A 23,927-nucleotide genomic window follows, 5' to 3' on the forward strand; every position below is an offset into this window, starting at 1 on the left:
TTATCAGCTAACTGAAACAAGCCGTTTTAGCTCCTCCCCCTTTAACGCTGCCTTTTCTGAGCCTCGTAATCTGACTGCCGGGACCAGCAGGTGGGTGGGGCTGTGCCCGATTGGACGTCCCAGCACGCGATGCAAAGCCAGATGTCGCTGGCCGTGAGGGGTTGCAGACAAACAAGAATTATTTCAGGTTTACTGTGCACACACACACGCAGCTGAAACTGCACGTGTGGCTCAAACTTCCATGTTATCGCACATGTCAGAAACACGGAGCTTTGCTACTTTAGCCATGATAAGCTAACAGATGCTTAGAAAACCACACACGCTGTCTCTGAGCAGGCTAGCATCAGGAAACTGTGCACGCGTGTCTTTGCTGTGGGCCACGCTGAAGCTGGACTTCACTTTAACTGTAAGCACAGAGACTGAAGCCGTGCACAGCTCAGCCTGCTGCTGCACGGCCTCTGCAGCCGCTCGCTCGCAGATTCTTCTGCTGCTTCTGGAGGCGTTTGGCTGCATGTAAACCCTGAAGTTACTCAATGACTCCTTTCACAACTCAACCCCCCCCCCTGCACAAATACCCCATCTACCACCGTTACCCCCCCCCATCCTCCACCCAGCCTGCTTCACACGTCACCATCTCTCCATTTCCAACATCCTCCTCACCGAACAGAAGGTGAAAACGGAGGAAAGTCGGATTCCTGGCTGCGTTTCCTCTCCGTGTGTGTTTGACAGGTTGAGAGAAAGCCGGATGACAGCAGAGCGAAAGAGGAGGTCAGAGATGAAGAGCTTCGACAGACAGAAGAAGAAAAAGAAGAGGGGGGGGGATTTGGCTTGTAGCGTCGGAAGTCAGAGTCCGGGGGTCAAACTGGGAAAGTCTGAGTGATTTAACGTCATGCGAGCGTGAGGAGAATACAGCAGGAAGGCCGACAGACCGACTCGCTCTCCTCTCAGAATTCAAAATGTGGAAACTCGAGAGCATCAGAAACACCTTCGACTGTTTAACGTTCACCCGGATTTCTGGATTTCTGGGATGATTCGACATAAATGCAGTTCAGCGTGCTCTGAGCAGACATCTGTGAAAAAGAAACAGGTTGTCTTAAAAGGGGGAGGAGCTAAAACTGGTGGTTCAGACAGATGATGAAGTGAGGGGCAGCACTGAGGCTCAGTATAAGAGAAAGAAGGATTATTATGAGCTTTGAATCATCCTAAGCTGCTGATCATCATCATCATCATCATCTCCTCCTCTCTATCCTCTGCTGACGTCTTAAAGAGTCGCGCTGCTGTTTTTATATATTTGGTGTGACGTGTACGCGGCGCCTCCGATGACACACATCTGTTTAAAAAAAGCTCGACCAAGACAGAAACGAGAGCGCTGGAAGCCGATGTGGTTTGAAGTGAAGCAGACAGAGGAAGGTTAATGATTGCCAGAGCCATAAACGCCTCATTTCATCGCCACAGAGAAGGAATAAACGTTTTAGATAAGATGAGGGGGAGAGCGGAGACGCCCGGCAGCTGCTGCTGTGCAGCGAGGACAGCACAGAGCTTTTGTCCATGAACGGCTTGGTTTCATCAGCCAGAGCCGAGGAGTTTACCTCCATCTGCACGTTCACAAACATCAGAGACATTTTACAAGGTGGACAATGGCTGAAAAGCAGAAAGTCTTTCGCTTATTTTCACGATTTGTTCAGACCCGAATGACCCAAAGTGGGTTAAAAAAAAAAAGAAGTCCAATGCGATTCCATCAGTGCAGGCGGGGAAGGACGAAACAGACGTGACTCCGTCCTGACGTCGAACCCTCATAAAGACATATTTGAGATAACTTAAAAATGTCTCGTTCTCGGCGCTTTGGTGAGTGTTTCTAATATTTAGTCACATTAAAGTCACCTGATGATCAGTTCAGGTCACGTATGATTGTTTTTATGAAGCTGTTGATGGAATATTTCGTCCCAGTGACCCACCGCACCCCCGTGACTCTGAATGGTAAACATTTCTCCAGTTTCTGCTACTCCTTCAAAATAAAAGCCCTGACAGCGACGTAACCCACCAGTCTCTCTCCCGACAGGACCTCCAGCAGCTTGATGAGCATGCGTCCGTCCCTCAGGTCCATGTAGAGGTCGGTGATCCGACAGGAAACTCTGGACAGGTGGGAGTTCACCCACTTAGTGAAGGTCTTCTTCTGCACCGCCTCACGCTCATCTGAGAGAGACACAGAGACAGAGAGAGAGAGTGAGACACGATAATCACAGTCAGGAGTCTCCGAGCGTCCTGCTCGTCTCTGCAGGGTTTGGATGTGAACACGTGTGTGTTTACATATCTTTGTGGGGACCAACATCCTGGTCCTCACGAGTTTGAAGGTATTTTTCAGACAATGTGGTTTTAGTGACAGAGTTACAATTAGGTTATGGTTAGGTTTAGGGTCAGGCGTTCATATTTGATGGTTAGGGTACGCGGCTAGGGAATGATGTCCCCACAAGGATATAAATACACACGTGAGTGTGTGTTCTCCTGTGCTGGATAAAGCAGACTAAACCTGAACTCTGCTCGTGCTCACACAAACACGCAGCAGATGAAGTGTCGCCTGATGGCTCACACCTGCAGCAGAGTTTATTTCCCACGAGCCTGCTGGTTATTGTTATCGCCCACACACACACACACACATTTATTTTCTAGTGGACAGCTCGAGGATCAGCCTCCAGTTTTTGGCTCTTCGGTGCGGTCGACGACATCTGGGACCAGACTGTTTCGCTCGAGTCGATCGAAGCGCACACTTACATAATTCAGACAACAGACGATGGATTCAAACTCAAAGGTCCTTTTCACAAACTGGGGCCAAACAAAACCAGAAGTCTAAAACGATCCCTCACCTACCATCTATTCTACTGGACAACGTGGCTTTGCATGAGTGACACTTCATAATAATCTAGGGTCTACTCCCGGGCCTCGGTGCAGCGCCGTCAGTCTGACGCTGTCTTTATAGAAACAGAACAAACAGAGCTGCAGAGTGTTTGAGCTTTTGTTTAATGTTTTAAACGAGCTCTTCGTCACACGTGTCTGTCGCCGCAGCTCGAACACGGCGGCGCGTGAACTCAGGAGGTCACAGGAGGAAGTTTCACAACTGGCACCACACCCACACATCCTCCACCCACAGCTGCTCTGTGCGTGCTTTCACACGCCGCTGACTTCTGAACTCACTGTGAGGATTCAAGCAGTGAAGACAGAGGTCAAAGGTCACGGCCGGCTGACACTCTAGCATGCCACGTTTTAAGTGGAGCTGCTTTAAAGTGCTGATTACTAACTGACCACACCAAAGGCTTTATGTGGACAAAAAACACCCGGGGTACTGTGGGGGGCGTGGCCTCTCTGACCCGTTATCGAACAGGTTGGTTTTGAATGATTGCAGATTTTAAACTTCTCGCATCGTCGCTGTACAACGTCTGCAGTCATACACTGTGGTTAAAGTCACTCCCGCAGATAAAAACACGGCACCGACAGATTCTTCGAGTCGTCTTCCAACACGAAGCTCTTCCTCCACACCGGACTGAACTCAGCCTGACCTCTGCAGGGAAACTGGGCCGATAAGATTTGCCCAGTCCAACAAACGTTCACACAAATCCGCGACCTTCGCGCTGTGTTGTTATTTTGCAGCAAGACAATGGCCTCAGTGTTGAATGGCCTTCAGCGGAGACGCTCCGATATCAAACTGGAGCTGCTGGAAGACGCCACGAGGTCTACAACTGCCCAGATATCAACAGGAAGAAGCAACGAGGACGACTGGAACAAACAGTCTGCACAAATCTATGAAACCTGCTGTTTTCTGGCTTTAACGCTCAGATCGGATCGAATGAGCCTTTTTAAATGGAAGCTGCAGGTTCAGTGAGCAAAATGTAAATTTGTTCCAGAGATAAAACCACAACAATGCAGCTGATAACACTTCAACGCCGCCCTCACTGCGAGAACATCGGCACTGAGAACAGCAAACAGCCATCTGCGCTCTGACTGCTGGAAAGGCTGGAAATACCCTCCGCTCTCCGAGGGTACTCGGTGACGACGCCTCCCGGCCTCTCCAGTTTCACTCTGATGCACATTTGCGAGGTCTGGATGAGAAACATCCAAACGGATCCACATCTGGATCTTACAAACACTCTGAAAGTCAACAAAAACTAAACTGAAGAAACATTTCAGCCAAACGAACCCTCACACCGTATCGTCACTGTGGTAGAAAAACTAAAATCCTGTGCGAACTGTAGAATGAAGTGACACCAAAGTGTCAGCAGCCTATCACCCTGCAGGCTTCCCACATGGAGTAAGGCTGAGATCATCATCAAAGTTTTCACCGAGCGAGCGGCGCTGCAAGCCGTGGATTCATCAGGCCGGAGGTCAGCTGGTGCATTCAGAAAATCTGCATCATTAGCCTAAATGTTTGGGTGTAGCAGGGGTGTAGTGTCTGCAGATGGAGCGTGGCAGCCCGCGCTGCCTGCACAGGCTCAGGGCGGGCCGCTTAAAGTTCTTTAAGGCACGTTTGTTTCCTGCACGAGAGACATCATCACATGAGAGTTAAACTCGCCGAGAGAACCGAGCGTCTTATCTCCATCTTCATGCTTCCTACTGCAGGGTGTGTGTGTGTGTGTGTTCATGTTGGGGCTTCCCCTTCCTGTGCTCAGAAAGCAGCAGATGCTCGTCCCAGCAGGAGAATGTGTTCACACACACACACACACACACACACACACACACACGCACACGTCGGCTATTCATATCTTGTGGGGACATCTAGCCACTTGCCCTAACCGTAACCCAACTGTAACCTGACACTAAAACCACATTTTCAGTCTATGGGGACCTGGATTTTGGTCCCCATAAGTATAGTAAAATTCCACTTTTTGGTCCCCACAAAGATATGAATACACACTCACACACACACTTTCGGTATGACGCTGCTTGTGTCGTTTGCCTTGAGCACGGCTCACCTCCAGTTATGAGAAATACTCGAATATTCTCGCGGGCTGCCAACAGTCGCAGCGTTCCCGCCCGGCTGCATTCCTGCAAATGCTTTTCTGTCTAATCTTTGAGCTCCTGTCTGGGGGAAACAGCAGGTCTGCTTTTATTTGGTTTTATTTTAGTTTTAGCAGGAAATGCACCCGAGCACCCAGAAACAACCCTCAAACATTTAGACCCCGCCCCTTTAAGGAGTCTTCTCTCTTCTGATTGGACCACTCAGAGTGCACTTTATGGAGAGGAGCTGCTCAGCCATGAAGCTCCCAGCATGCTGATGTTAATGTGAGCAGGGTTGGAGTCATCAGCTTTTACGCACTCGGCTACCTCGCTCTAACGTTCCCGCATTCCACGGTAAATCAGCGGATCGCGCGTCCGGTACCACGCTCAAATCCAGTGAGGGCAGCCTGCACGGCTCTCTGCCCGACTTCTACACCTGCAGTGGGACTGAGAACATCTGTATTCACAGTGTGTGAATGTGGCCAAACGCTTTCGACCATTTTAACATAAATTTCAACAAACTGATTCTTTAAATGTTCATTTTCACGACGAGCTTCAGGAAAAACGATTATTTTTCCAGTTTTTTGCAGAGTTTCCTGCAAATTTCACAAATGTCTGTAATTTTTTTCACGCCAAGTGATTTCAGGTGACGGGAGGCCCCGAGGTAAACGCAGTGTTACCATCTGCTAACGCAAAGCTACACAATCTCACCCTGACAGACACACACAGCTAAGCAGAAGTCAATGTCACAGGCTTCAGTTTCCTCACAGATACTGCTGAGCACACAAGAAGCAGCTGTGTGCGCTTCATTAGGCCTGCAGGAGACAGTGGTGTATTGATGGGGCGGGTCAATAACACACACACACACACACACACACACACACACACTTTGAGGATGACCTTAACCTGAGCCTGAGGAAGTACACACAAACCAGACAGGGGCATGGCGTGATTCGTCCCCACTGAGACAAAAAAAAGGAACACACACACACACACACACACACACACACACACACACACAGAGGAATGTAGAGCATGAGCATCATGTGAGGCGCATCACTGCTCGTATCATCGTGTGAATGCGGCGCTCTCATAAACATGATCACGATGCATCATGGGAAGTCGAGGTCGACACGAGCTCATGACGGCGTTTGTGGCGTTCGTCCGAAATTTGAAAATGTTTCATCCTCAAAAAGTAGATAAAAATAAATAAATAAAATACATAAAAAAAGAAAGAGGAAAAATAATAAATGTAACCAGAGGGGACCTTAGGGGGGATTAAATGTAGAGCAAAGGTTGCAAGGAAGGAAAGGATTAGAGAGAAGAGGAAACCAGAGGAAGAAGAAACAAACAAGGACAAGAAAGAAAGAAGAAAGATGGAAACAAGGAAATAAAAGAGCAAAGCATTCTGAATTCAAATGATAAGAGTCAAAAGAAGTGAAAGCAAGAGCAAGGGTGAAAGAGAGGAAAGGAAACAAGCCAAGAAAGATAAAGAGCTAATAATATGATATGATCATTATCATAATTGTCAGTGATTATTTAATGTATTTAATGTTATTATATTAATATATATTAAATAGTTTGAAATGTTAAAAAAAAAAAGATAAAGAGAGGAAAAGTTACAGGAAACGACAGAGAAGAAGAAAGGAAAGGACAGAGGTGAGGAAGAGGAAGTGAAGGTTGAGAGGACAGAACGGACAAAATGTTTGTCCTGAAGATTCAAACAACATCCAGTCGATGTTTCACGACGCAGACGAAGAACGAGCGCCATCATCATCATCGGCGTCGTCCCGACCTGCCGTCATGGTCGCGTTCAACACCGACAGCTTTTTATTTTCAGGCTGTGAGAAACGAGCACAGCGAACATGACATTTCACCAAACATGCCAGCTGCGTTCCCCTGAGAGAGTGTGTGTGTGTGTGTGTGTGTGTGTGTGTGTGTGTGTGTGTGTGTGTGTGTGTGTGTGTGTGTGTGTGTGTGTTTGGTTTACAGCGGGAATCAATCGTTTCTTTATCGTCACGTGGGCGTGATGGAGGGGATTTTTTAGGAAATGTCTGAGCGCTTACTTTAGTTTTTACTGCTTTCCCCTCATCCAGTAATGACTAATGAAGCTTTCTGTGCAACTATGACCACACACACACGCACACACACGCACGCACACACGATGTGATGCAGAGATAAAAGGCTCAGATTAGCTTCAGTGAAGAAAGTTTAACTAATACGAGTCACAAATGTGTGAATGTTACAAAAAACATTTCAGAATTTTACAGAAATGTAACATAAATTTATAAAACTGCCAAATATTTAGACAGAGACGCTGATCCGCGACACACGAGCTTCATCACTTTTACAAAGGTTTCGCCAAAATGGCCACAAGGAACCTTTAACGTGAAAATGTCTCGAGGAGGCGGCGGCGGCGAGCGAGTGTCAGACAGGCCGAACACATCAAACATCTGTTTCCACTAACAGAGAGAGACAGAGAGGCTCTCTGACACACGGGCCTGCGTTTCCATATCCAGGCCAGTCCTGACGGATCGTATGACATTCCCAAACACGCACGATCGTATAACCCTGTCAAAACACACACTTCCAGTTCAACAGTTCCAGGATTCCAGCATTCCTGATCTCCCACAGGAAGCGGAGGCCTCAGAGGATCCCCCCCGTGAGCGAGTGTGGAGGTCGGAACTACTGCGAGCAACAGAAACAAACCGGCAGAAGCTCGGTTTAGTCTGCGATTCCTTCCTGCAGCGGCTGATTGCAGCTCACCTCTGATCCTAAAAGCCGCTCCCCGACTCACACGGATCCACACGGGCCATTCAGCAGATCCGCTCCATGATGCAACTCTGGCTTCAAACTTCCCTCTCGTTCATCACCTGAGCGCTCAGGTCCTCTCTCACACCGAGGGCGGCGACCTTATGAAGCACCTGGAGGTGACGCCTGCATGCAGTCACCTGACAGACACCTGAGTGCAGCACAAAGCCCCGATCACTGCTGTTTAACCTCCACACAAAAGGAGGAACTCCCAGTTGGTCTGTGCTCAGGTGTGTCTGGATGAGGCAGGTAACTGTCACCCGTGTCTGACAGCACAGACTCACTTTATGCAAATCTCACCTGCAGGTCAGGTTTGTTTTGACGTCCACAGAATCTGCAGGTGTTTGATCTCATTTTGTGCAACATCTGTGCGTGCATGTGTGCATGCGTGTGCATGTGTGTTAATAATGAGCACAGATGTTCAGCAGAAAACTAAAACCTTCATTCACAGAAACTCAGACAGCAGGAGCCTGGCAGCCAATCACAGGGCACAATACTGGGGCCTGTCATCCAATCACAGCGCCCTCTCCTTCCGCCTGAATGGCTGATGTGACACAGAGCGGCAGTGTGTTCCTGTGAGGAGGGGGAAGCGAGCCAGATTTGGGGACAGAGGAGCATTGAGAGGCGAGGACACAGGCTGATTATCGACCGTTAAACCGACCGAGGCCATATGTGGCGCCGACTCAGCGCCGCCTCCGGGCAGGACGGATCGCGGCTATCCCTGTCCACGCCGGTGCAGACTCATCTTCACCGCTGTCCCCCTGCAATTTAATTGGACAGAACTCGAATCAGTCAGGAGGTCGTTGGACCGTTGGGTTCCTGACGTCACAAGGCCGATGAGGAGATGCTTCCTGCTGCTGAGCTGCAGCGTCTCGTGAGCAGCACAACATGCTGAGACCTTTTTATACTGCGAGCTCGTCTCCTCGGACGGAAAACGCAGAAATGACGCCGCTGTTAGAAACGGGAACCGTCCGAACTGTCCAATCACAACCAACGCCATGGCCCCGCCTTTCCTGTGAACGGTGTTTCTCAGAGAGGACGCTGTGCCGTTTCGCTGCTTTGCCCATCAGAGCCACTGAGCACGCTCAGTCCATCTCCAAACAGCAGACCTTAGCCCCGCCTTAGAGCCGGAGTTCCCGTTGTTCGAGCTTATTCTGATTGCTGCTGTTGTGTTTTCGCAGGAATGTTAATGGTTCATGTCGATGAGCCGACCCTCGTTTTCATCCGGGAAGATGACTTCATGTCACCGAGCAGAACGCCAACAAGATGCAGCTCGTTTCGCCGCCCCCACCCCTCGCCGGGACATTCACGCCGACAGTTTGTCTGATTTTTAGCAGAAACTGTCGACAAACAGCAAACTCGAACTTTTCAACCTTCTGTGACTCAAATCTTCTAAATCCAAAGTGCTTCAGTCCTTATTTACCAGCAGTAATCTCGGTCCAGCTCTAGTTAAAAACACTGAACTTTATTATCTTTAGTCGCAGGACTCAAAGAGTCCGAGAGAGTCTGTGAGCAGTCGGTTTGATCTCAGGGTCATTATGCACGCACTTCATTAATCTTCTTCACTATTCAGATTCAAGAAGGAAACACTGCTTATATTAGATTATAATGCATTTCAAAAACACACCTGATAAAGGCCTTTAAAGGAAAGCGTATCTGGGAGTTTGAGGAAAGGAAGCCAAAGCTCGGACGGGATGTTACAGACGCAAACACGGTGAAACAATAGTTTCTGTTTGCTGCTCTGACAGATTTAGAAACGGCTGCTTCCTCTCAGACGTCGTCTCCTTTTCCAAAACTTTATCTTTTCCATTTTTTTGTTGCTGCAGGCCGTTGCGTGTTTTCTGTGTTTATAAAATGAGGCGTTTTCAGTTTTAGCCTCATGCTTTGTGCTTCAGGATCATCTGAGGCCTGAGGCGTGTGTGCACGTCTGCAGAAGAATGAATCTGGTCAGTTATCAGCACTCGTGCTTTGTTTTGGCCTGTGTGTATGTTTTTGTATGATGTACAGACAACCATCAGTGGAGCGTAATAACTCTTGCATTAACTTCCTGTTGCTTCACGATGAGATCCTCTGGAAGTTCAGCTCAGGACCAAATCCAAAAATCCTGCCTGTGTTTAGATTTGACTGACAAAGTCCAAACTCGCAGCTGAAGCTCATCCTTCCCCTCTTCAGGTCGTGCATTAACATCCTGCTCTGCGAGAAGTCAAATAAACGAGGACGTCAAAGAGTCCTCTAATGACCCAACGTTTAACGTCTGATTAAAGTCTCTGTGGCTCCTCGCGCCGAGCCAACAGCGGCACGGATTCCTTACACACAGTCTGACCTTCGAGGCAACACGCCGGCTCTGATAGAGCAGCCAAACCCTTCTAACACTCACATTCCTGCAGTAGGTCATTACACAACACCAGAGATGAGATAAGATCACTCGCTCTGACAAAACACGCGCTTACGAAATCACTGAAGTCTCATTCCCACACCTGCTCGCCCGAAAACACTAAAGACACACAAAGAAGAGTGTGAGTGAGTGTGTGTGTGTGTGTGTGTGTGTGTGTGTGTGTGTGTGTGTGTGTGTGTGTGTGTGTGTGTGTGTGTGTGTGTGTGGCATGCTGTTCCTGTCACGCTGACAGCTGAATAAAGACTCCATGCCTTCCTCCTTCCTCTCTTTCTCTACACGTCAGGAGCCGGCGAGGCTTTTCAGCGCCACTGTCACCCACAAACAAAGCCGAGCTCACGAGCAGAGCCGTCAGTGTGTGTCCGCGCCGTCGGACGCCAGGAAATGCACGCCGTCGATATAAATCAACTTTTCCTTCATTACAGAAGCTTCACCGCAGCGCCCGGATGCGTGGCTCCAAGTATTGGTCGGCGCTGTAACGCTGACGAAGCCGGCTCACAACAGCGACCGTCACAGCCTCGCGTCAGGATCAATCACCCTGATTATCAATGATAAATAAGTCTGAGACGACTGGGTCACGAGCTGCTGCTGCTCCTCTCCGAGGTCACGTGACATCGCCGCTGAGGGATCACGTGTTCCCCGACGGGTCGCCAACCTGTCTGCAAACGCTCGCCAACGAGGCACGGAGCAGCAGTAAAACCCGAGAACGTTCGCCTTCAAAGTAAAAGCTTGCGGCTAACATGTTTCAAAAGGTGTGGCTTTTACTTTGAAAGCAGCTCCGTTTCCTGTTTGTGTCAGTTTGACTGCTGCTGAGAGATCCGTGTATCCGTGTTTAGCTAACGGGTCGTTTTTCACATTTAACAAATTATTTTTGTTTGTTTTGATGACTTTTATTCTGACGTTTAATGATTTGAACTCAGACCTCAGTAACTGCGTTTCGTTCCCTGATGACAGTCATGAATCCTTGAACTTGGGGCACTTGTTTTAGCGCCCGGTGCTCGCAGACTCATGCACGGCCGGGCCTCGTTCACACGACGTGTGGTTAGTGGTCACATGACCGGACTGATACGAGTCCTAAAACCTTCTGTAATGACGTCTGCGCTTCAGATGCTTTCACAAGAATAATCTACAACAGAAAACATTCGACGCCTGGTTCAACAACTCCGAAGCTACAACTGTCCCAGACGAGGCGCTGGCTCCGTGCTGGGAGGTCATGAGGTCATGGCGTTCTGCCATAAGTCGTCATTTTACGTCAGCAACGGAGAATTTAAGGTTTGTGGAACCCGGGTATGCAAGCCGTGGTTGGCGTCCCTGTGGTGTGGCGCTCTAAAGGCCCACGTGGGGGCAGATTCTGCGTACAGGCTGTAAAGGTGTTCACAGACACAGAAACCAGCGTCTGCTCTGAAGCTGCTGTGATGACTGATTATTAACCAGATGTGTTTAATGAATAATCAGCTCACAATAAAATAGGAGCTGGCCGGCGTCGCGGGTGGATGTGCTGCTCCGTCTGCAGCTGATGAATGGAGAACACTGTGATTTATTAAAAGCTCCTGACGTGAAATTATCACCGCGAGCAGCTTCCAGATCAGCTGACGGTTTCCTGTTAGTCTGGAGGGATTTTAAAGCCCTGCTGCTCGTTCATGAAGGACTCTGTGGGTTATTTCCACTGCTGCTCAGTCGTGACCATCCAGACCTCGGAGGTGGTCTGAGACGGGTCTGATTACGGCCCCCTGAGTCCTGAGAACACCTGGAGAAGCAGCTTCAGGCTCGAGCTCAGGAAATCAGAAAGAAGAGTCAATAAATCTGCAAACTCTCAGTTTTATTACAGAAGCGCTGGTGCTTACTTCACTCCCTTAACGTGCTTTAAATGCATGTTCACTGAAAGCAGCTCTGTTGGATGAGTCATGTGGCTTTCCGGTGGTTGAGCGCAGAAAACCCTCAGAAACTGATTAGCAGCATCTGAAGCGCCGTGACGAGGCGCCGTGACCTCGCTGGTTTGTGGTCTGAGGTGAACTTCTCTCTTCTCAAACAGCTGTGTGCAGCTGTGGACACAAACAAACACGTTACCTCTGTTTATTTTTAGCTTTTATGCATCTCTCTCTCTGGGCTCAGACTGGCCCCGCCCCCTCTGCGAGCGTGCTCAGTGGAGCGTCCCTATGAAAGAGTCCTTTCAAGCTGCAGATCTGCGAGTGGAAACGGACTGAGACTTGAAACGCACAGCTCCGTCCTGAGACGCTTCCTCGTGCCACCTTCAGGCTCTCAACAATCACTCCATTCTGCTCCCGCCTCCGACGCCGCTGGTTCCTGCGTCCGTCGTCACCACCAAGCTTTCATTTCATCCAGAAATGATGGCGGCTATCAAAAACAGGACAAACTAACCAAATATTTTCTTCTAGAGATCGAAGAAAAACTCCAGTTTAATCATTGAGCTTTGATGGCGAAGGCCTTTAAGTCGCGAGGCTCCACGTCATGCTGAAGGTTACAGCTGATGGTGGGAGCCCGCCCCAGCTGTCAGGGGGCAGGAGGGGGGTAGATCCTGCACAGCTATGGAGCTGGGTTTTGTCCAACTTTTAATCTAATTTCCGGCTTTATAGAGTTAAAGAGAGGACTTTGCACATCATCAGTCATACAGAGAAGTTCCTGAATCTTAAATCAGCGCTGAAAAGATTTCCAGACAAACTCCTGCATGAGCTCATCAGACGCTGAGCTCCAAGGATCGGCCTCGAAGATTTGCAGCACTAAATCTTTCTGTTTGCAAAAACGTACGAGTGGAAAAATCTCAGTGCAATCAAAGCCTGCGATGATCAAATAAAAGCATATATACTCAACACACCCAGCAGCCGATCCCTTTGGAACTGTGACGGGGGGCGGGGCGAGCAGGAAACCACCAGGACTGTCACACAATCTACTTCCAACCAATCAGTCGGTGTCATTCACCGAACCATGAAAACACACTTTGGCTTATGAAACACATGAAATGGCCCCGGAGGAGCTTAGCATCCTGTGCTAACGGCATCACGGGCCGGGTTCAGCGAGTCGTCCCGAACGCAACTCGACACGGGCCGAGGGAGAGGAGCGAGGCCGCATCTCACCCCGCCTTTGTGTGAATTTCACGAAAGGAGCTTCCTTTAATTTCACTAAGAGGGTGGAGGTAGGAGGCGGGCCGGGCGGGGGCGCCTGCAGAAGCTCATGAAACATTGATGAGGCGGCCGAGGTGTTTTCTTTCTTTTTAGAGACACAGAGAGGGAGGGACGCGGCGAGCTCGGATCATGTTAGACACCCTCCCCACACCACCCACCCCCTCTAATCCCCCCCCTCCACCACCGCGCAGAGCTCAAGGAATCCCAAACCACCGAGATGTGTGCTGATTGGCTGACTCAGGACCACGGAGGAGGGGAGGGGGATGATGAGAGCACAGAGGGATGGTGGTTTTGTTTTTGTGAGCAGAGCGCGTCCGAGGGATTTGGCGTTTCAGGAGATGGCGGGTTTTTACAGCGCTACAGTAACCGCTCTGCCTCAGCCTCCGTTTGTTCTACATTCATGTTAGAATCCCGGCGTGAACCACAGCGTGCGCCGCGCACGGCCGCTGGAGCACAACAAAGGACCCGACTCCTTCTGGGTCATTTATTCATCCACACATGCAAACATCAATTACAAACCACGTCTTGTTCAGTTCCCAACAGAAATAAACTCAACCGGACCGGAAACATCAGCGACCAGCATCCATCCACTCAGCATCGCTCTTATTTCCACTGAGCTGGTTTTAAAATGAAGCTCAGGCCACCTGAGACAGACGACCTCCAGGTTTTGGTGGTTTTACAGGGCGGTGGCTCCGCTGTGCTCACTGGACGATCAGGCTCTGTTGATAAGTGACTGCTAACAAAGTTTTGCTAATGTAAATAAAAAACCATTTCCTGTTACCACTTCATCTTTTTATCACACCTTTATCTCTGCACTCTGTCCCGTCATCACGTCTTCTTTGCATCCATCCATCTAAATTCAGTGCAGTTACATATTCATGTATTTATTGATCTTCCCTCTCAGGGAGGGAAATGCAGTCCAGACTCTGATCCCTAAATTTGATTTAGAAACGTCAGGAGGCAGCCGCGGGGTCACGGAGAAGCCGTGTCACATCTGCAGGCCTGGTTCAGGCGTCTTATTAGGATCATTTTTCTTTCTTTGAATGAAATCTTTATAAAATGATGACGTCTGCTCTCCTGAGCCGTTTCAACATCAGCCAGCATCTGTACCAACATGAGTCTGTGCAGCAGGCCGACTCGCTTCCCCCCATGATTATTCTCTTAACTGGAGCAAACATGGCTGACTGCCTCCACGCTCATAACCCGCTGGGAACCGAACCACCTGAGCCCCACACGGGACAGCACATGAATTTAGAGCCTCGAATGCCTTCATAAGCACGAGCTAACAAACCCCTCTGAGGGTCGACGTCCTCATGGACTGATTGATGTTTCATCACAGCCCACATTTAGATTCTTCCTCTGCTCTAACAGAACATGCCGCGCAACACTTAAGATAAAACACATCTGATAAGTTCACGTCTGAATGATTTGGTTCTGTGAGCAGGTCAAAAACAGGATAAAGGTCAGCCCTGGTAGGCGGAGCCAGATGAATGACATAAACCAGCATTAACACGCTCACGTAAACATCGAGTGTGACAGATCCCAACATATCAACTTGGTAAGAAGTCATGAAGCAGCCTCTGAACTAAACTCGGACACACGGCACACGCGTGTGCATCAGTAACGCGTGTTACAGCAGGAATCTCAGGACTGAAGAAACCAGGCTTTCAAAGCAGAGTACAGTCTGTGCTCGAGTGCAGACGTTTTCACATTCGGTCAAATTCTTATGACAGAACATCACAAAGACTCAGTGACCTCAGCGTGACCCCCCCCAACAAAGAAAAAACAGCCAGGAAGCTACTTTCAGACACTCTGGAGGTTTGTGGGCGTCAGCGGGTCGATGAGGCTCCATTAGCCTTCTGCTAAATTCAGCCTGCTGCTAATTTTTAACTGAAGTGTTTGTGCGTGCAAGGACGATTCGATTTTAACGGCTCATATCGATGAGTCGGGAGGTTAAATGTGTTTACACGCCTGAGCGCCGCTGCTCTCCTTCAGCAACAGAAGACACGCCACTCGCGCTTCCACGCAGGAACGTTTTCCACTCCTGAGTGATTTCTGTCTGACGCATCAGAGAGAAACTTGGGGTTCAGCATCTCGCTCGAGGATACTTTCCTGTGCGGACTGGAGCGGTCTGGGATTGAACCACCAACCGCCCGACATAGCCACCCCACTTCCTACCAACATTCCCGGGTAGAGCCTGTGCTCAGAGCATGTAAGCAGCTCCATCGTACAAACCAAACCAAGCCTTCAGTGTAAACGTGTGGCAGAAAGTTTCCTGCTGCCTGCTGAAAAACACCGACACAGCTCACACACATGCAAGCAAACACAACTACACGGTTTGGTTTCTGGAGCCGACGTACGTCAGCCTGAGATACAGGAGGCTTATTTCCAGCTGCGGATCATGCAAAGCTGCTCCAGTCGAGCTGGAAATAAGCAGAGCGGAACAAAGAAGAAAAACTTCAGCTGTTGGTTTCATTTAGCGATGTCATCGCTGCATCGATTAATAACGGGCACATTCCTGAGCTTTAAGTCAGGAGAGACAAACGGCACGTGTGTCGGGAGGCCAGCATCCTGCTGAGGAGCTCCAGCCTGATTACTTCACAGCTACGTGAAAAAATGTGGGTGTGGGAGCGCCTCCCTGCCTCCCCCGCACCGCTCCTCGGCGAGCGGGTCACCGTCAGCCCGTCAGTTGTGATCAGTGTGTGAACGTGAGGCGCGGTTTATTTGCAGAGGTAAGGTCAAGCTGCTGACTCATCCACAGCCAGCTCTGATTTCATTATAAGGTGATAATGATTAATAAAGTCAGGGCGACACCTGCACGACTCAGCCACCATCCCAGCGCGACCGCACTCCTCTTTACTTCCTTTTACTTTCTCTGGAGCTCTGCTGCTGCTCTGAAAGCCTCCTACGGCTCCTTCTACTGTTTCAACCCTTCAAGTGTGCAAATGCAAACAAACTGCAGCCCACAGCATTAAAGGAAACCCTAAACCCAGGCCCACACAGCTTTCCCCCGCATGCGCTGCTCCTCACACACTGAGGGCTCCTTGTTTCATCTTACCTTGAAGCTGTTTGAACCTCCCCTCCAGCTGGTTGTAGTTGAAGGCAGCCTGGCCCGAGAATCCGGGGCCGGGGCTGGACCCCCTGACGGGGCTGAGACTGGGGCTGGGGCCTCGCCTGGGACTGGCGACGTGAGACGGGCCGGGGCATCCGGACCCCGGGGACAGGGGGCCGCCGTAGTCTGAAGTTGGGGAGAGGGGTCCAGGCGCGAGGGGGCCGGGGAGGCCGGCCGTGGCGCTCTGAAGCTCCATGATTAAACTCCACAGAAGACTTAGATGGAGCTCGTCCACATGGAGCAGAAAGTTTATAAGTGAGTCACACAAGCCCGCAGAGGTTATCTCCCCCCAGGATGAGCTCGAGCTCCACAGCGACAAACTTCAGAGCCTCAACTTCTCTGCAGCAGGAGCAGCTTCCAGGTGACCACCGACTCCTTAAGAGTCCTTAGCACAAGAACGTAAAGTGAGTTTAAAGAAGTGATCCCAGTTTTAGCTCCGACACCGAGGGGAACGCTCCCTGCTCCTCAGTCGAGCTGAGAGGAGGACAGAAGAACTGCAGAGTCTCCGTTTCACTAGCGTGGAGCCAACAATCGCTGGCTCAGCAGACGCGCGGCGGCATCATGCTTCTGTTTTCCCTCCATTCATCCATCTGTCAGAGTCTCCGGGGATCACGCCTTCCCCTCAGTTCCACCCATCCTCCGTTCAAACGCACGCTCAGACCCTGCTCGATGAAAAGGTGGAGCAGACGGAGAAAGGAGGTGGAGGGAGGCAGAGAAAGAGTGGTTTGTCCTGCGGTGTGCAGCAGCAGCAGCTCTCAGACACTGAAAACACCTTTCAGCAGACGAGGCGAGAGTGCAGGGGGGAGGGGCCGCCAGAGGGAGAGGCTACTCCCACGGCAGCCAATCACAGTTCAGCGATGATGTCACCCACTCATTGGCATAAGGGGAGGAGACGGAGGAGAGCGAGAGAGGGAGAGAGCGCAGAGGGCCGATCGAGCTGAAGATTAAAGAGGAACTTTAGTCTAATCTGCAGCTTTTTACTGCAAATGTGAAGCAAAAACATTTGATTCTTAAATCTGTGCTTAAACAGCTGCAGGGCGCCGCCTCCACAACACTCATATTTAAATGATCCCGTTTATTTTGTTCTTTGCGTCATGTGAAAAAGGTCAAACTGATAAGATTAAACATTTACTCACAGAGCGAATTTTAAAGAGCCACAGTTTCCCCCCCCTGGGAGGGGCAGACGCTTTCAATCAGCCCCAAAACTTTCACCATCCTCAGCCTTCAAACCCCAAAGTGTCCACGTCCCCTGCAGCACCGAGACCCTGAGCAGAAATCGTTTTCAACAAACCGAAGGAAGCAGCCGGGTCTTATCAGACAGTTTTAAACACAGGGATACGTGTTCACAGTAAAACCATCTGCTTCCTGTCAGCTGACCAGCTTCAGTCTGTGGTTCACGCACAAATAATAACGTTTTCCTCTCTGAAGGAGCAGAGATCCAACTTCTTTGGCGATGACGAGTAAAGACAAAGTGGACGTCACAGTGAGCACACGCCTCAGGTTCATATCCACAGGAACAAAATGACTGTTTCAGCTTTGTCTGATTTCCAGCAGCTCTCTGCAGATTTGACAAGTTGTTTTTTTATTTTGAATTATTATTATTGCTGTGATTGACTCTTTGCAGGTCCCAACAGTAAAAATGTCGCCTCGGCCTTCGTTTTGCTGGACCTCAGAAGCCGGAGATGCATAAATACATCATAACATTACAATAAAAAAACAATAAGCATCACAGAGGAAACCTGGATTAAACTTGAGTCACAATCAGGCTGCTGGGTGTTGAATCGATTATGTTGCAGGTGATTGTGCACGAACCAAACTCATAAACGTTTTAGAGCAGTGTCCAACTCCAGGCCTCGAGGGCCGGGATCCTGCAGGTGTTAGACGTGTCCTTGATCCAACACAGCTGATTCAAATGGCGAAACGACCTCCTCAACATGTCTTGTATTTCTCCAGAGGCTGGTAATGAACTCATCATCTGATTCAGGTGTGTTGACCCAGGGTGAGATCTAAAACCTGCAGGATACCGGCCCTCGAGGCCTGGAGTTGGCCACGCCAGCGTTAGAGTGAGCTGATCGACCACAGAGTCACACTTTAAACGCTGCGTCGTTGTTAGAGACACACACAGATTTTTGTTTTTGGCTAAATGTGGCTCTTTTATGATAAAGGCCAAAAACTGTGATGCAGACTCATCAGGTCATAATCTTCATACTGAGTATAAAGCGCACACTCAGCTGTGTGCACTGATTTGCACACACTGTTGCAGAGCTCCTGGTTCTGTTGTATTTAAACACGTTTTGGGTATGCGCGCCCGCTGCCCCGCCCACGCGCCCTGCACACAGACGGCGAGACTTCCTGGTTCAATCAAAGTCGATAAATAAAAACTTCATTGAGCTTTAATTTTGCTGCAGGTCACGTCTGATGTTTTGCAGTACTTTGGAGCTCATCTCCTAACTATAAATAAGGTGCAGCTTATCTCATGTCAGACACAGATCAAAAGATAAGTGCAGCGGTGCCCCGAATACCAGCGTTTTACAACCACGCACGTCCTTCAGGTGGACTTTGAAAAGCTGCACAAATATTCTACAGGTCGTGTGTCCAATCCAGGCTCATACGAGCCACCTGCAGCTGCTTCAATAAAGTAATACATTCAATAAAAACTTCTTCTTAAACTTATTGAAGGAAACCACATCACTGGGCTCGTGTGTGTGTGTGTGTGTGTGTGTGTGTGTGTGTGTGTGTGTGTGTGTGTGTGTGTGTGTGTGTGTGTGTTAGAGGGGAAAGACGGATACAAAGAAGACGGAAACAGGGTGGAGTGTGTGTGTTACTCCGAGCTCATCACTCACATGCAGACATTCAAACATCCTGAGAAACCCTCAGAGCTAATATTAGAGAACACTGTGGAGATGTTCTTCCTGTCCGAGTCCGGCCTGTACTTCCTGTTTGCTCCCACCGTCCATCAGTGCGTGCACGGACACACACACAGTCATGTTGTCATATCATTTTGGAGACATCTACTTGACGTAATGCTTTCTCTAGCCCCTAATCCTAACGATAACCTAACTGTAACCCTGAAACTAAAACCGCAATTTGAGTCTGAAAAATGCCTCAAACTTGTGGGAACCAGGATTTTGGTCCCCATTAGGGCTGTTGGTGCCCACAAAGATATGTAAACACACACACACACACACACACACTCTGCAGGTTAGGAAAAGGCGGAGGCTGCAGAGCTTGACTTCCTGCGTTACCAACTGGACACACAAGCAACATCGAGGAGATGAAAGGTCAAAGGTCACAGCACTGAGACAATACATGGAACAAATATTCACGTGACCCTGAAATAACTGCGAGCTCCACGGAGACGGGAGCGCGGCTCATCTTTGCACGTGCACATTTGTCATCCTCCAACGATCTGAAGGACAAAAACGAGCCCGAAGTGAAACTGAACTGCAGAGCCAGCCTTTGTTCTCCTCATTAAAACTCCACCCACAGGCAGGTACGCCGTTACACCTTTGTCAGATAAAACGAGAGCAGAGGTCACGCAGACAATGAGGCACAGAGTTCAACCGAGGAAGACTTCCTTTAAGACGGTGCCCTCTGTGACGACTCTAAATCACACCGATTATTATTTATCAGAGTTTTCACTGACGTACATCCTGTTTTAAAGATTTTACATGATCATTATTTGATATTTGGGGTCGTGCACTGGCTGCCAGCTGCCTGAGGCTGTCCAGCGGTTCCCACAGCCGTCTTCAGCAAACAGAAGCTCTGCTGTCACCCTCAGCTTCAGTCACTGAAGGCCATGAGTTTCAGCCAAACGCAGCGTGTGCAGTTAGTGAGTTCAACAAGTGAAATGAGCGTGTCAGAAAACCCCCGAGTAACAGCGAGGAGGGTCAGCGCGATGGCCGACATCTTAGCCAATCCTATTTTACAGCCCCCATAAACATTTTCAAAATAAGCACATTCACATCTCAGCGCAGAGCCGCACAGATACGTTACGTAAGGCAATTAATCTCATTTTAATTTGTCTGATAGTTTATTTCCAGTCATAAAAGAGAGATGATGATTTAATGCTCGTCACTACAAAGTCTCGTGTTGTTAATCATGAGTAAGATCTATGATGAGGAAATAAAAGCTTCTGATCAAGGATCATTAGTGGCGTCCTGCCTCGTCGTCTGTGCCATCAAGTCTTTATGGCTTTTAAAAAAAAAAAGAAAGAAAAAAAAAGAAAAAAAAAAAAGAAAAGTGGTGTTGATGAACGTCAAGACAAGCTCTTCCTTACTTCCTGTTCCAGTGGCGGCTCTTCATAGTTCTTAATAGCGAGTAATCCCTGGGAGCTTAAAGCTGCTCTGAACACTCAGTAATCCTGTTTTTTTCCCCCTACATGGATCTGTGTGACGTCATAGGGAGGAGGACGTCCCTAATATGGTCATATCAGGTACCGACGCTCCACCCATCAGATGTTCAAATTAAGGGGCAGCCAATCAGAAGAAAGCCATGTTTAGAGGGAGAATTTAAAACTGCTATTTCACCCGAGGGGCCGCAACGAGACACAGGTGGATTATTTTGAACTGTTAATCATAGAAAGCTACTCTAGGAGAGTCCACAGAGTCAAAATAAGCAGAAAAAGGTCCAAGCTGAGTTATTATAAGTTGAGATTATTGACCAAAACAATCACAATAATGACTTTAGCCTTTTTTTAAATGCACTATCAAGCCTCATCCTGCACTATTATTTATCTATAATCTGATTAAAAACATCAGTGAAACTCTAATTCTTATTTCTGAGGAGCTGATGTTTGGAAGCTCAAAGCGATCAGTTATAGTTACACACTGATGCTGCTTTAACTTCACAACCAATCACAGGGGAGGAGACCGGATACTTAAAGTGAATACCAAAGACCTGCTTCGTCCACGCTCTGCTGCTCGCTGCACTGACTGTGACCGAAAAAGCCTCTGAAACAAGCCGAACCATCAACATCTGAATTCATCCGAGCCAGCAAAGCGGTGATGGTCAGAGAACCTGCTGGCTGAGCTTCGCTAATGAGGCAGGCCAGATAACAGACCATCAGATAAAAAAACCCGCATCTTCTCTGGCAACCGCACGGTAACCGTCACCTTTACACACCGTGACAGGCTCACGTTACAGAGGCTGGATGTGAAAGCAAGGCCGAGCTCGCCGGATCTGCTTCGCTCATGTGCAAAGGAGGGGGCGTCGGCGCTCTGCTACTTTTTCTATAAAAACATTCCATCACAGATTAAGGACTGGCCTGAGATTACTTCATGTACATTTTAACGAGCACACAGTAGCGATCAAAAGTTTCATTCCAGGAATAAAAGTTCCTTTACAGACTTAAAGGGCGGGTTTGAGGGGAAAATAATGGGCTACACAGTTTAACCATGATTATAGTGAGAAAAGGCCAATTAATAACCAAACAGAGAGAATATTATCAGTCCTAAATGATGATATAAAGTAACCCCAAGTCTACATGTTGTGAAGGCAGGAAGAGGTCTTTTGTCCCATTCAAGAACATTTTTTCCAGGAGATCAAAGCCACAGGAGAACATAGGTCTACTCGACAATGACGAGGATCCAGACCTCAGAGGGTTAAAGAAACTGCGAGGAAACCTGAGGTGTCTGCACAGTTTCCTTCACAATCAAAGGGCACTTGGAACTAGAGGACAGGAAGGACCTAAAGACACAACAGAAAAGAAAGGAAAAAAAAAAAAAAAAGTTCCTGAGAGGACACAGCTTCGTGACAGCGGCTGAAAGGAAAACCTGGAATGTTGAATTCCTTCATAAACCTGCTGCTCTGTGTTTCCACTGTGGTAAAATGGTATTCATACATATTTATACTAACATTGAAGTTAGTGCTCATGTTCCAAAACCTGCAGTTCCTCTAACGTCCAGCAGAGGCAGCAGTGAGTCTTTACAGCACAAATAAACATGTTTACAGCCTGATGCGCAAACGGTTTGGTCTCTCTAGATAATTTCCGCCTTCATAACACCCGTATGAAACTTACAGAATGAAAGATAAGATTAACAAAAACAGGGACGAGCTGAATAACGGTGCCTTTAATTTGTATTAAAGTTTGCATTATTGGGGGCGTGGCTACTTTGACTGATAGGCGGATGGTGACACAGGCGGCTGCAGCTGCTAGCTGTCTGCTAGCTTCACTGCAGCTAGTTGGAGTCCCAGAACTGGACCACTGGAGAGTGTCTGCGCTGGTGGAGCACTCGAACTATTCTAATGACATCACCCGACCAACTGGGTGCTGTGGGGTCACTGTGCTAACAGACCATCCAGGAAGTCTGAGCTCCAGGTTTGGGGAAATTCTGGGATTTTATTCAGTAATTCACAGTCTAGCTAATATTAGCTGAAACACACCCCACCCTCCAACTCCACCGCTGCCTCCAAGACAAGGGAATCAGGCAGCAGGCTAAAATTTGATTACATGATAAACCTTTCATTTTCTATATTACTGTTGAATTGTAATGAAAATTATTGCTTTGTGTTTATGAACTCATTTCTGAGTGTACACTGAGGCTTCAAAATGTGTCACAGTGGCTACGTCCATCTTTAATGGTTTTTAGTTTGAGAGTTACAAAACGAGCTCAAACCTCTGAACTGTCGCGTCTGATAGACACCAAACTGATGACTGAGCCACAGTCTTTAAAATCCGTCACCATCCACCATCAAACACAGCGATTTGCTAAAAACAAACTGGAAACTGTTTCGGCTCTCGCAAAGCAGCCATCAGTGCAGAGGTCAGAGGTCAGGTCGCAGCAAACAGACAACAGATGGACCAAACGTTCCTGCAGCTGACGGCAGGAGAGCGAGCCGCTCTTTATGTTGTTAATCTGTAGATAACAGCACGCTCTGTCCTTCCCGCAAGCGTCACGCTGCGTTTCGCTCAGTCATCTGGCTTCCTCGTGGTCAGGGCCCTCGGGACGACTCCGCTGTCGAACCAAACGCCCCATTCATGCAGGCTCCTCGCACTGGAGGCCTCGGGGAAAACACCGGGACTTTTCACTGAGGACGAGCCGCTGCTGAAGCCTCTCCCTGCTCTTCCACAAACTGAGAGCCGGCTCACAGTCTAAACTTGTGTTGCTGCCGTGGCGAATGTCACACCGACACGCCGCCTCGCCCTCCCGACCACACAGACACATTCCTGTGAGGTCAGAACATCAGCAACGTTTTACACCATCATAAAATGGATTTCTCTGACAGATTCAACTCTTTGGATCCACATAAATGATTTTACTCACATTTTCTGCCCAAGAAATTGATCCAAACTGTTCATGTGCACCGACGAACAGGAATATAAGAAATATAAGAAATCTGTATTTCATGGCATTAGAAACCATTTAGAGCTCCGACAAAACAAACTACAAGCTCGTTAAGTGTTATATTCAGAGTTGGACGGTAGGTAACGTTAAAAAAGATTCACCAGCCAAAATTCTTCATGTGATCAGCCTGCAGCTCGAAA

The 23,927-nt window shown here is 48.7% G+C and overlaps 1 protein-coding gene across 3 annotated transcripts in view; it reads right to left on the minus strand.

Annotated features, from left to right (window-relative positions):
• LOC146655170 (spectrin beta chain, non-erythrocytic 1) overlaps positions 1-23,927 on the minus strand; it is a 101,245-nt gene that overhangs the window by 38,118 nt on the left and 39,200 nt on the right. For 2 of the 3 annotated variants that reach the window (XM_085428154.1, XM_085428155.1), the window contains one exon: positions 2,042-2,193. In XM_085428154.1, the coding sequence (XP_085284280.1) occupies positions 2,042-2,193 (152 nt within the window). Of the gene's footprint in view, positions 1-2,041; positions 2,194-16,387; positions 17,217-23,927 lie in introns of those variants that run through there. The other variant, XM_085428153.1, reaches the window with a different exon arrangement.

This window comes from Rhamphochromis longiceps, linkage group LG13, assembly GCF_057381845.1.
Source record: "Rhamphochromis longiceps isolate RC_006_pf linkage group LG13, R_longiceps_female_GT1.1, whole genome shotgun sequence".
NCBI lineage: Eukaryota > Metazoa > Chordata > Actinopteri > Cichliformes > Cichlidae > Rhamphochromis > Rhamphochromis longiceps.